Consider the following 14,708-nt stretch of genomic DNA (forward strand, 5'->3'; position numbering starts at 1 on the left):
AAGTAAATTTCAAAATAGGATAGGAAGAGACAGAGCACCTAATCTCAGTGCTAAGTAACTTCATTTATGTAGCCTATGGGAAAAAAGAAAGATTGCCACCGATCTCAAGCATAAGATAAACAATCATGTACCAAATGATAGAAAAGTGTTGAGATACACAGTATCAAAAACCTTTATTTTAATCTCCAAGTATTGTCTAGAGACCAAAATTTACTACAAAGTATAGAAACTAAACTCTTAACGATTGGAAAATAGCATTATGGACAGATGAGTCCAAGTTTGAAATATCTGGTTGAAAGCATAGGTTGTACATTCATCAGAAGAAAAGAGAAAGGTACTTACTTCAATGCATAGCACCTACTGTGAAGTATGGAGGAGGTAGTATGATGGTTTGGGGGTATTTTTCTGTTGAGGCAACAGGAGATATTTGCAAGATAGATGGAACAATGGACCAGTCTTGTCCAAGTACCATCAGATACTGATCCATTATGGTATATCCAGTGGTTTGTGCATTACTGGTAAAGGATTCTGCTATCAAGAAGATAATGACTAAACACTCATCCAATCTATGCAGAAATTACTTTGCTAAAAAAGAAACTGCTAGAGTCATTCAAATGATGCAATGATCCCACAGAGAGCCTCAATCTCAACCCAATTCAGAAGATGTGTGATTTGACAGATCAAAAAACTTGAAAAATAAAAAGTTACTTCCAAAGAAACTTTATGGGAGTGTATATATGGTGTAAACTCCTAAAAGTCTCTTTGATTCAATATGTTGAAACAATGCCTGAAAAACTGTATACAGTTATCAAAGCATAAAGAAGACATGCAAAATATTAACTTTTTGCTGAACTCAAGCACTTTTACCAAGTTTCTGCTGTACCAAATATGGAGATTCATAAAATATTGATGTTTCACCTGTGACTTACCTTCCATTGTTCTTTTTAAGCAGATCTGATTTATCCTAAAATTTTTGCAGAATACTTAGATAGAAATTTCAGAAGAGGCAAGGCATATGAACCCCAGAATCCAAGAGAGATAAAAACCAAAACAACACTAACATTACAATACAAAACACCATTGTGTTCTTGAAACTGTCACAGGTGATGGATGTTAACATTCACACACACATAATGAATTAACCACAATTCAACTTTTAGCCTACCAACTGGCATTTGAATTTGGCCACGTTATTATTTTAAAATACAGCCTGCTGATTATGTATAAATTATTTTGCACTGAAACCTACTGCAAAGATTTATTCTAACAAATACTTCTCTGGAAAGTTTTTATTTACTGAAAGAAAGCTGTATACATATTTGCAAAAATTAGTGTAGCAAAATAATCTATTAGTGAATAAGGATCAAATGGTAGAATTAAATTAGTTTGCTGATTTTTTTGATGAATTTATTAGTTGTAGAAAAATATAAAGTAAAATTACTTTTGTTGTACACAGGTCAGTTTTTTTATTTTTTCCTACAGCATACACTTATTTACATCATTTTGTAATTTATCATCTGTTGGTTCTGGATCTGGTTTCACTGTAGAGAAAATATCCAAAAATTGCAATATAAAGGATTTAATACAAATAAGCATTAAATTGCACCACAATAGCATTTCAATTACACAACTTTACGGTTAAAAACAAGTTGTATAAATTGAAGGTAAAATATGGAAATGCAAGCAAACAGTGACTTACATTTTTTTAATCTAAAAGAAATTCAAGTGTTTCTCAAAACAAAATTTTAATTAAAGATAATTAAATTAAATAAAATGGTCCATGTATCTTACCACACAGTTATTTTTAAATCTTCAAGTATTCAAATGTACTATATAAAGAAATTTTGCTTATGTATAAGGGTGAAAACTACAGTTTACATTAGGGTCATGAAAAAAAAGACATCTCTTGAGAAAATGAGTTAATATGACTTTTGGGTCAATTTTTCACTTTTAAGTTGTAATTATAAAACCATAGTTCCAAAAATATTTGAATCAGGCCCTAAAATGCATGTACTTACTTGTTAATTCTAAGAGCAATAGCAACTTTGTCTTCAGGAAATCCCATATCTGTTAGTTGTCTCATAGCCACAGGATCAACTGGTGCACGAACTGTTTGTGGAATTGGTTCTACAGTTTTTAAAAGAAAGAAACAAAATACTTACATAATCTATGGTCCAAATACTCTTATTGTACAATAACATAGAAATACAATCAGTCAAATCCCTAGAAAGTTGAATACATTAATAATTAAAATAGAAAAAGAAAATCTAGACATTGAAATGTTAAAATACATTATTAAAGCATCTAAAATGTTATTTAAAAATGCTTAAATTCCAACATACAAGTCTACATGATTTGTTACACATGTAAACCATGCCCCAATGGCCAATGTTAGGAATTTTTAGATATTTACTATTTCAAATTTTTGACAGTAGTAAGAATTATATTAAAAAGAAAAACATGGTGAATGATGAAAAGTTAACAAACTAAGCACCAGTATTAATCACAATACTTGATGAAAAAAACATTTAGGTAATCTGTAAAATATAATTTATTTATTTATTGTGTAAGTTCAAAACTAATGATAAATGTCACCATGTAATACTAAAATACTAACAGAGCTTGCAGGCCATTTCTCATACTATTAACTTATGTAACTTACTGTTACAGTCTACAATTTAGAACAGAGAAATAAACAAACAAACTACTAGCATCAGTTAAATATTTTAAGATTCAAAATTTTGATGCATATTGTAAATAGCACTACATTTTAAATATAAAAGAATGTGTTAAGTCATTACATTATGATTACTGTTTTGGTTATCTACTTTAATGTTATCATCTGTATATCTATAAAAAAACTGCTACTGTACCATTTCTACCCCTAATACAAAATATCCTTAAAAAATGTTGTATGGAATACCAGTTTCAGCTGATAGTAAGTCAAAAGAAAAAATTTCAAAAAATATGGAGATACCTGGAATAGCTTGTAGTATATCCTGAACATGAGGGTGATATCTCAGAATCTTCTCTGATATATCCACCATTGTAACAAGAATTTTCTTGAGTTCTGTATGAAACTACACCATACATGTATAAATATAATATTAAACTATATGATTTTATTTAAAACTGAACAATATATATGTAAGAGCATTATTCTATTATTAATATAATTTTCTATTAGTTTTTATGCATGTAGTTAATGCTTCTCTAAATGTTTCACTGATCTCTACACAATTTCAAACCCTAAATTCTAGAAATAAAGGTTTCAATATAATATTAGAAATACCTAAGAAACACAAAGTAGTTAATTACCATTTGATAACTTAAAATGAAATTCTTTCCATTTTACTTCATTGCCAAAGCTTATGTTAATTCACATTTTGTGTTTGTGAATTTATTTGTTTGCAACTGCAAACTTCTTCCACAGTTTAGGACACAACAGGATCACACTTTGCATGCAGAAATGTGCTAGCATGGGGGTATTCTTATGTATATAATGTAGCATCCACTACCCAAGGAAGTCTAATATACACTTAATAGGTCACACAGGCATGGTTAATCTAGGAGAACATTTTCAGGGTCACTAAAACAGAATCTACCCTTGAAGTTTATGTTCCTGACCCTACCTCTCAATCCTAAAGGCACCACATTTAAAGTAAGATTATACATGGGTATTTTAGTGCACATAATAAACAATGGCATGCAACAAAGTGCAGTAAGTAGGGAAATTTTGGCACATATCACTTACACAATATTTAACATCCTCAATGCTTACTATTGGCTTAAAATTAAACAAAGAATTTGTTTTTTTGAGTTATGAATATCCATCTATACAAATCACCTATATCTAACAATTGCAACTACCAAAAGGTTTTTTTTGTTTTGTTTTTTACATTTAATGCAAGTATCTATGCAAAGGTAGATACACAATTTTGGAAAGTAGGTGGGTTCAAGTTTTGGAGTAGAATGTAATCTCAATGACCAACAGAAATAATTTTTGCTGTTTTGGGGCTTCACAAACTCATTAAAAAATGTCTTCATCCTAAGGCCCTCTTTTGTATCTACCCTTGCTATGTGCATAAATGGCTTTAATTTAGCTGGTGGATTACACAAAGAAAGTTATTCTGAGAGATGAGTAGCCATCTATACAAAGGTAAAAGTAGAGAAAAGTGTGCTGAAAAAATTTATGTTAAATATGGTAACCCACCACTCATTACTTGTCTCAAATATGTAAATAGAAGGTAGTTCTTAAATACAATTGTGTGCTTGTTTATTGGATTTTGCACAAAGCTGTCTCACTAATTTTGAAGTGATAGACTAAAGACAGGACAGTCAGTTGACACAACAAACCATCAACCCTTGGAGTTTGACACTTTGATAACACATTCATGACATCAAAATGGATTGGCATAATTTTATTCTTTGTTGGAAACATAACAGAAATCATGAAGCCTTAGCTTTACAGTCCAACACACTAACCACTAAGCTGTGTTAAATCTCTAAGACAAGAAAATCTATCTGTACATTGGAAAAGTGAAAGACAGCATGTGTAACACATAAGCATCTGTAAAGACCGTCATTCTGACACATAAATTTTAATGAACTTCACCTCCACCTATAAAAATCTGGAGTTCATATACTTAATAAGAACCTGAAACAAGATGTCAGAAAATAAAATGAGTGAAATACTATTACTATATGAAAAATCACAATAATACTGAGTTCACAAGCCAGACTTGGAAGTATGGTGTTACTTTGTGAGAAATTCTTTTTGAATGAATGTGGAACAATGCCTGTATGAAAGAGCAGTTCAAGCATACTTTCAAAAAATGTGCTTGTTTATTTTTGAGAATGTTATAGGGTTTAGGAAATTATGAGCCATACACTTAAAAACTGTATATTAAATGAATTGAATCACAGGTGTAGTGATGGTCATGAGCTCTGGTGTTTGTCCTGTAATAATTTTCATGTTTACCTTCATTGAGGGTATTATTGTAGATTTGATCTGGCTGCTGGTAGGATATAAAGCACAATTTTCCACTTGGGATATGTCATCATGCTGAGGAGATCACTCCTTGAAGATGTGTAGTGCAATTGCAGGTGTAATATAGGTGTTTTTCTGAAAAAATCCCAGCAGTATGTTGAAGATGCAATTGATGAATAATCATCATATGTGTCCTGATAGATTTTATTTATGCATTATTTCCTGAGCAAAGTAGATACAACCTGCAGTATTTCATTACTGGCTGGAATATCAATATACTGAGAATATATATTGAACAAGAATTCATACAGTTTTCTGAGACTTTTTTTTCATCATCATTAGTTTTGTATTGAAACTTTTGGTAATTTGTTCTTTGAAAAAATCAACATACTTTGAACAATAAGAGCATCTATATGCTGGTAAGTAGGCCCAGCCTTGGGGAAATGTTTCTTTGCTACTGATTGAATTAATTAACTTTGAGAAAATGTTTTCAGACAATAAGGTACCTTCTCCCTTATCAATAAAATTCTTTGCACCAACCAACACATATCACATTGGCTGACAGTAGCTTTGCAAACATGATTTCCATATTTTTAGACTCAAGAAGACATAATTACATGTGGAACATTTGGAATTATTTTCCTTGGGCTCACTGAGTGCATATAACAATAAGTGTGATGATTGATTTCTTGTATCTCAAATAAGATTCTATTCGACCAACAAAAACAGCAAATCTTGTTAAATCACCAGTTTTGTTTTTAGCACCAGTCAAGTATTGAATTCGGCATCATTAACATCAGATGCATAATCCATACTGATTGATGATTCATTTGAATTAATCTCACTAAAACTGGAGATATAATTTTCCTCACAAATACAAGCACCTGCTCCAAATCATAATTAACTCCTTAGCTATGGAGTTTTTTTAGTTATTGAAAACAACAGCACAGTGCATAATTTGTTCCCAATTTTATTCTTTTTTATTTTTATATATTTTGTTTGTATTATGTAATATTTCAGTTTATATTTCTATATATACAAAAAAAATTTGCATGCAATTTTTTAAAAAGTAATTCAGCATGCTTTGAGCCAACAAGTGAGCCAATCATATCAACAAAAGTAAATTATCAACCAATCAACATTTAGTAATAAATTGGGTGCATTCTACAGGCATTTGCTTGAAAGAAATTAAAGCTCACCATATGGTGTGTTCTGCAATTGCTTGTCAGTTTACAATCACACCACATGATGCATTCCACAGCTATGAGGTGAAATCCCACTTCATCCTATCGAGGTAATTTATTTTTTAAATACTTTTGCTAGTTCTTCATGCTCATCTAAAAAGTATTACAATTTTGTTTGATTCAGTACAATCAACTCAGCTACACCATTAATCATTTCACCATTGGTCTGCAAGACATCCACAGTATTTTCTTTGGTAATGATACTATTTCATTTATTACAATGCTGGACAAGAAATACCACAGATTTTGTAAAATGTCCATCATTTGGACCATTCCCATCTTTAGTCTCCACATGGATAAATATTTTGATTAGTTATCCTATTTCTTTTTTGCAATGAGAAGCATTCCAAACAAACATTTTGGTAGCAACCAGCATTATCATTTTGAATGATTGCTTCCTTTATTTCTGTAAAAGGTTTTTTAGATGCACTGGCAAGGATTTGACAATCAATAAAATGGCCATATAATTTTATTTGGAGTCACCAGCAGAACTATGGTCAGAGTAACATATGCTAAGAAAACATCCAGTTTCTTCTGTTTATTCTACAAACACTTTGGGTCTTGACAATCATGATATATGCTGTCATACAATATAAATTTTGCAATAAGCTATCAATTAAAATTAATTCATTCTGAACAGACAACTGATGTCCCATATACAGTTTGAATTTGTGTTTACAATAAGAAAAAACGTTTGAGGTGGTCTTTGTGAGTGTAATGTCAGAAGTATTCAAAACTCAAAAAGATAATGAACATATATCAGAATTGTTTGAAATGGCAGTCAACATCATGTAAAGTGAGTACTTCACTTTTGAAACATGTTTCATTTAAGAGATCAGGATATTGTCCTTTGAGATTGGTTAATGCAGTAGTTAATGTGCACATGCAAACATTTTCCATCTGTGGATTTTCCATCATGGAGATCATCTGATTCAAGAACTTCAACTTATCATAAATAAGAATTCTAGAAGTATAATACATTCCTTTTTTTTTCCTTTTTTATCTGAATCTGTCAGTTTTTGAGAGTTTATAAAAGGTTGTTGCACCCACACAATTATTCCTGCTTGGAAAATATTCCATGTATTCTTTGAACACTGTTTAAAGGATTTATTGTCAAACAAATTGAGGAAGCATTTCTTCGATACCATCAATAAGTACTGCTTTTGTTCCCCAAGTGAGCACATAAATACATTTGTTGATCAAAATGTACTTCACTGCTTCCTATATATTCTCTCTCATGAATCTCTGAACACATGTGATTGTTGGAAGTAATTCTTTTCCACTTAACAAATGTTAAACATGTTAACGTGACAATGCAATAAACTCATCTGATACTTTGATCAACTGTTTGATTTCTCAGGATGGTAACAACTTGCATAACATTGCTATGAATACGACATACAATATTTTTCTCTGGCTACTGATGCTGTATTGCTAATGTATTCTCCATCAAGTCCAGTTTGCTAGTTTCCTTGGGGAAAATGATCTTACACGGTGTCTGAAATGCTTATTCCACAAACATATCACTCTTTCCTTCTCTTGATCATTGAAATCACACAAGTTCTTTTCTTTACATTCAAATACCCAAGATATGTCCACTACTCAATGGCAGTTACTGTGAGTATTAAATTTGAGCCACACTATTGATAAATATTGCTGCTTGATCAGTACGAGTCATATTTCTACATACAAAATTACATTTTTTCAATAATAGTTTCCTCCTCATCATCATCAACTATACAGAGATTGGATTTTTTTTTTTTTTCCTTTTTCTCCACATCACATATAGCACTGAAGATTTAAACTTTTAAACTGCACAAGGTTAGCTGCCACACTTAAGGGATATCTTTCCTGATGGATAAAGACCATCAAAACGACATGCACAATATATACCTGCATAACATTTACTGTAAGAGGCCTTTTACACTTGCATGTTATCTTTAGTATATCCATGATGAAAAATATTTTCAATTCTCTTCAACCATATACATTAATTATTAACTGACTACAGTTTTGAGCATTTCAGACTACAAGAAAGATGTATAGAAGAAAAAAAAGGTCACATTCATGGCCTATTAAAAAATAAACCAAAACTTCCCAGCTTGATTAGTGAGTCTAGTGTTATAGATCTTATTTAGTAAACATCCAAAAACATAGTTTCTAATTCTACACTGATCTTTTTATGCAACATGCAAAGTATTCTATTACAGAGAGGAGTATTTTCAGAAACTAACATTTTAGAATACATTTAAATAGTAAAGCCAATGCAAATTTGGGTCACACAATATTTTTAATTTACTCAAAAATAAATCAAACCTGCTTCAAGGGGAACTTGAAAAGTATGAAGTATTATGATATTTGAAATCTATCACTTCAATTAGTCTATCCAAGACACAATATTTATTCATCACAGAACCTTAAGTTTTGTGCTATAATAATTTTATCATTAACAGTACAAGGAGTAAGAACTGCTCTTATAGGGAAGTTAAAATTTACAGAAAATGTTCAAGACACAAATAAGTTGGAAATCTCCTAGAACTTTGAAATTCATCCTTTAATATATTAAACAAAATCACTGTAAAAAAGTAAAAAACAACTGACAACAATAAACAATATTTGGTGTTCACATACAAATTAATAAATATTTTTGGCCAATAAACACAAACAACATAAAAACTATCCTCTAATGAAGGTGTAGAACTCCATCTTTCCTAAACATTCTACTAAAATTAGGCTCACTATTAACTGAGAAGAATCTAAGTTTGCAAACCAAGACAAATTCTGAAATACCCCAAAAAATCAAAATCTTTTACATGAACACAAAGAAGCTAAGCTTCAATATTAACACGTATATTTAAAAACAGCTGGTATGGGTAGAGAAAGCACTAGTAGAGGAACGAACAACATTTTGACCTTCTTTAGTCATTGTCAGGTTCACAAAGAAAGAAAGGGTTACTGACCGGTAGCTGACCACATGTTTGAAGGTGGTTGTGTAATTGAGTGTAGGAATGTAGAGGGTGTGCTTAGATGTTGGATATACTTATTAATATAGGTATAAAGGTGTTCCCTTGTATTGGCTCATTTTGAGCTTGAGTTGTTGTATAAGTAAGGCTTCTTTAATTTTGCATTTGTTTATGTTTGTTTCTTTATTTAGTATTTGAGTGTTTTTTATGGTTATGTTGTGTGTATTTGATTTGCAGTGTTCAAAAACGTGTGAAGGTGTCTTTTTGTGAAATTTTGTGGATGGTTTTGTGAGAATATTCTTAGATAAACTTCATGTTCAACAACTGCAACTATATACAAACAACTTGCCTAAGCATGGGCAATGTAGTATCACCAGTTCTAGCCAATATTTTTATGACAAGTTGAAATGCAAGCAATTAACACAACATTACATCCACCACTATATTGGTACATATATGCAGATGACACCATTGTGGGATTCACATCTACAGAACACACAATTTTGTCAATCCCATTAACTCTATACATCCAAACATTGACTTCACATGTGAACAGGAAGAAAGCAATCAAATATCATTTCTTAACCTCAAAATTACAAGAACCAATACACAATTTAAAACAGGAATCCACCAAAAAGTCACCCATACTGGACTATACATTCCTTGGGACTCAGCACATGAAACAAAACAAAAACTCAACATACTAAGAAACCAAATAAACACAGTCATAAAACTATGATCAGATAAAATTAACAACAAATTAGACAAAATAAAACAATACTTCATCAGCATCAACAAGTTTCCTCCACAAACCGTAGAAAACATTATACACACACGCCTAGACAGAAAGCAAAATCAACTAACAAAAGTAAATATATCCCACGATTTAAAAAATCAGGAAACCATATATGGCTGCATACCATATATTCCTGACATCAGCAGACAAATAACGAACATCTGGCTAAAACTAGTAACAAAATATGACATTCCAGTTAATCCAAATTTATTCAAAAAGCAGGCACAAAACTAAGGTCTATACTATGTAAAAACTACACTGACAAACACCACACCAACATTATTTATAAAATACAATGTGATAACTGCCACGACTTCTATATTGGAGAAACAAGTAGAAAAATGGAAACCAGATTCAAAGAACACCAAAAGTCACAGTCACACATTTTTGAACACTGCAAATCAAATAAACACAACATAACCATAAAAAACACCCAAATACTAAATAAAGAAACAAACATTAACAAATGCAAAATTAAAGAAGCCTTACTTATACAACAACTCAAACCCAAAATAAACCAACACAAAGGAACACCTTTATACTTATATTAATAAATATATCCAACATCTAAGTATGCCCTCTACATTCCTACACTCAATTATACAACTAACCCTCAAACATGTGGTCAGCTACCGGTCAATAACCCTTTCTTTCTTTGTGAACCTGACGATGACCGAAGAATGTCAAAATGTTGTTCACTCTTCTACTAGTGCTTTCTCTACCCATACCAGCTGTTTTTAAATATATAATATTCTCTACAAGTGGATTTTCTCATCATCACTCAACATTAATACAGTCTAATATTCTATCTCAGACCAAACCATTAGCCTCAAAAAGTTACTGCCAACAAACATGTTGTTTTGAAGCCACAACAGTTTTCCAACAACTCTGCACCTAGTTCTTAAATCCAGTTCTCAATTACCTCCCCATCACATGAAATGGTTTCTCTTCACTACATTACACAGAGCTCTCAAACATACTTTATGATAAGGCCTGCATCTACACCTTATTAAAAAAACTTCTAATAAATAATCCTAAAGAACAGATAATAATGGTTATCCAAAAAGTTGTCTCTTACTGTTTCTCACACATCCTGTAAGAGATTACAAGTTTTTAATGGTCTGTATATGTTGTATCCTCACCAGGAGCACTTGATTAAGAAAAAATGAAATTACCTAAATAGCTCAAACAGCAGCAGATGTAAGAATATTTTATAACATATCTAAGTAAGGCAGAAGTCCAATTAATAACTTTAGTACTGAATGTAAAAAACCTTGTCATGCACAAAATTTCCTTGTCTAGTATTGAATATAAACTCCCTTATTCGATAACAGTGAATTAAGAAACTGATGTTAACTTCTTAACCAAAATGCTGCAACTAAAAAGCATAGTACGTAATAAGCTAACAGAAAGTTGTTTTTATTACATGTGGCTCAATAACATGGTTTTTAACTCAATATATACAAGACTATCACAATTCATAAAAAAGGAACCTATAATTAAAGATAACCATAATGAAGATGTGGAGTACATAAATGTTAGCCAACAACATTGTGCAGTTGGTGCTTTTTATAAATAAAACTTTCAAGCAAAAAATTATTTTCACTAACAATGCATACTATGTTTTAGTAAATGATTAGAATATTGCCATGGCAACAGAATCAGAGTAGATATACCATTTCTAAACCTTTAAATAATTTAATTATAATATTATATGAAACAAAAGATGTCACAAAAAAATGCAAAATGTAAAGCATAAAATGTCAAATATCTATTGGAAAGAGGCTGAAATAAATAATTATGAGCTGAAAAGAAAGGTTAGATACATGCCAAATTTCCAAGACAAAAATGTTGATACAATGATATAATACACAACAAATATGACAACTATACATAGACTGTTTAATAATATGCAAGATAAAAAACACACAATCAAAAAATTAAAACCTGACAAAAAACTAACAAAGGAAATACAGTAACACAACAGACCTACACTCTGTGACATAAATTACAAACTGGTGATTTTTATTAACGTATTACACTTTGATCAGAGAACTAATAACAGAAACAGGAAAAGTATATTGTCAGAGTGTACAAAATATGATAAACTCAGTGAATGACTGTGATCCTGGTTTATAAAATATTACTCACACACATATATATATATATATATATGTTCTGAATTTATATCATTTATATTGAAAAAACACAACTGAAATGTACAAGTAAATGTAAATGAAATGGAGCCCATGAAAACAAAATTCAAATAGGTAAAATAATGGAAATTCAACTTCAACTTAGCCATTAAATATTCATTAATCCTGCTGTCAACAAATGATTTAAGCATTCAACATGATTCACTGCTTTAATGATACATAAAGCAAACTTAACTCATACTAGTTTTATAATTGTTAATGTGGTTTCCTAACCAAATGGAACATTTTTAAATATGAAAAAACTACACTTACATCTTAAAAAGGAAAGTCTTGATATTTGGAAAAAACTCATAACTTCTTTCATAAGCTACACTGCATGTACAATATTTACAATTAAAACAATGAAGTAAAAATTTATTTAAATACCACAATTAAATAAGTAAAACAAAAAAAAATGCTCTTACATCAAGAATGACTGGCTTCTCTACATCATGATCAAAGTTATTTGATGGTAAATTTTGTGTAGCTTGTTGTATTTCTAAAAGTGTTGGTGCTCGAAGTTCTTGCTACAAAAAAAACAACAAAATATACTCTTAAGAACACCATTCACAAACTAATTAAACTAAAACTTTGAAATATTGAACAAAATTTTAAGTTAAATACATAAAAGCTAATGAGTTTACAAAAGTTCTTAAAGAATAAAGGATAGTAACCTTGTGAGACTTTATACTGTGGCAACCTTTTAAAGGTTGCATGAACAACAAGAATGTTAAAGTAGGGTAAAAAGGGAACATATCTAACAGTTTGGAATATTTTTACAAGCACAAAATTAAAATGCACATCAGAATAATTTTTGTATGTTAAAGTAAATGAAATACTTATCATGATCCTATGACAATTGGGTCTGATGAATGACCTAGTAATGCCAATATAAATGTATTGCATGATTAGAGCAATGTACAATTCTGGATATTTTACACAAAACTGAAGGCCATCTAATTCTCAGTTTGAAAGATTGCTTAACTTTCCATAACTATTATAATTTTCCCTTAAAAAGATATTCTAGTGATAAAGTTTCCTCATTTTCTGAGACATTTTACATTTCACCAACCTTAATGAAAGATGCTTTATCTTCCAAAGATTGGTTGGTTGGTTGGTTTGGTGTTTTATGGCACAAAGTAACTAGGCTATCTGTGCCAAACATCTGGTAAAAAGTTAAAATTTAAGTAAAATTAATAAAATTCATAAAAGGAAATTAAGGTAAAACAAAACACAGTTTTAAAAAATTGCATTTAAACCAATTTTTACATCTAGTTTTCAGTGATAAGTGAAAAGCTACAGTAATAAAGCGTGTAAATGACTTTCTGTAGCATAATTATAATTATCATAACTCACCAGGAAAACTAACAGTTAAGTTCAAAAACCATACTCAGTCACCTGAAGTTGGCCTTTCCCATCCTGGTTTTGAGTTATTTGATGTTATGGCCATTTTCAGAAAGTAAAGTAATAAAATTTTTAAAAGACTTGTAGCAAAATTTTAATTATAACTTGCTAGGATGACTAACCAGCATTTAAACCAGCAGCATTAGTCACCTGAAGTTGACCTTTCCTGTCCTGGTTTCAACTTATTTGATTTTACAGTCATTTTCTAATTTCAAATCGAACCAGATGGACTTTGATTCTTAAAAGGAAATCACATTAAAAAAAGGTCTAATTTATAAATTAAAAACTTAAAAAGCATTAAAAAGATTAATAGCCTTTAAAAAACTAAAAACATTTCCAAGATGGGCAGTGTTACCATCACCAATAACACTGTCTAACATTATGGACAAACCCTGGGACAGAACATGTTTAAAATGGTGCCATTGTTGAGAGTTGTAATGGCAGCAAGACAGTAAAATGTGGCTTATTGTAATCTGAGTGTTACATAGATAACACATTGGTGCATCAGTCCCAGATAAAAGAAAATGATGAGTTTAAAACTGTGACCAATGCATAGTCTAGTTAGAACAAATTTCTCTTTCCAATCCTTACAGTAGCAAGATGCCAAAGTCTAATAAAGGGTTTTATTTAGAAAAGCTTGTTTTCGTGCTGCTCACTCCAGGTCGACTGCCAACTGGAACAGAGTCAAGCCTTGAATACAGGACCATAGTCCATGTATGGAACAGGCACAGCAGTGATAGTTTCAGAGCAGAGAGATTTAGCTGCAATGTCAGTGAACCCATTCCCATGAATACCAATTTGGCCTGATATCCAGAAAAACTGAACAGAAGACGATGTTAAAGAGAGATGGGCCAGCTGGTTTTCAATATCGGTGAGAACAGGGTGTGAACTAATGTGAAGCAATTCCAGAACTGCTAGGGAACTAAGAGAATCAGTATAAATAGTGCAGTTTAAGTACTGCAAGAGAAATGGCATACAGTTCAGCAGTGAACACAGAAGCTGTAGAGGGAATTCTGCATGCAACCACCGAACCACAACAAACCATGATAGAGCCCACACGGTCACCTGATTTTGAACCATCTGTATAAATAGGAAAGGAAGGATGGTTCAAAAAAA

The 14,708-nt window shown here is 31.1% G+C and overlaps 1 protein-coding gene across 2 annotated transcripts in view; it reads right to left on the reverse strand.

The window, feature by feature from the left end:
- Kpc2 (Kip1 ubiquitination-promoting complex subunit 2) overlaps positions 1 to 14,708 on the reverse strand; it is a 61,315-nt gene that overhangs the window by 35,659 nt on the left and 10,948 nt on the right. For both annotated transcript variants that reach the window (XM_076452343.1, XM_076452337.1), the window contains 3 exons: positions 12,614 to 12,715; positions 2,978 to 3,080; positions 2,019 to 2,127 (listed from right to left, as the gene is read on the reverse strand). In XM_076452343.1, the coding sequence (XP_076308458.1) occupies positions 2,019 to 2,127; positions 2,978 to 3,080; positions 12,614 to 12,715 (314 nt within the window). The remainder of the gene's footprint in view (positions 1 to 2,018; positions 2,128 to 2,977; positions 3,081 to 12,613; positions 12,716 to 14,708) is intronic.

The sequence above is a fragment of the Tachypleus tridentatus genome, chromosome 1, assembly GCF_004210375.1.
Source record: "Tachypleus tridentatus isolate NWPU-2018 chromosome 1, ASM421037v1, whole genome shotgun sequence".
Taxonomy (NCBI): Eukaryota; Metazoa; Arthropoda; class Merostomata; order Xiphosura; family Limulidae; genus Tachypleus; species Tachypleus tridentatus.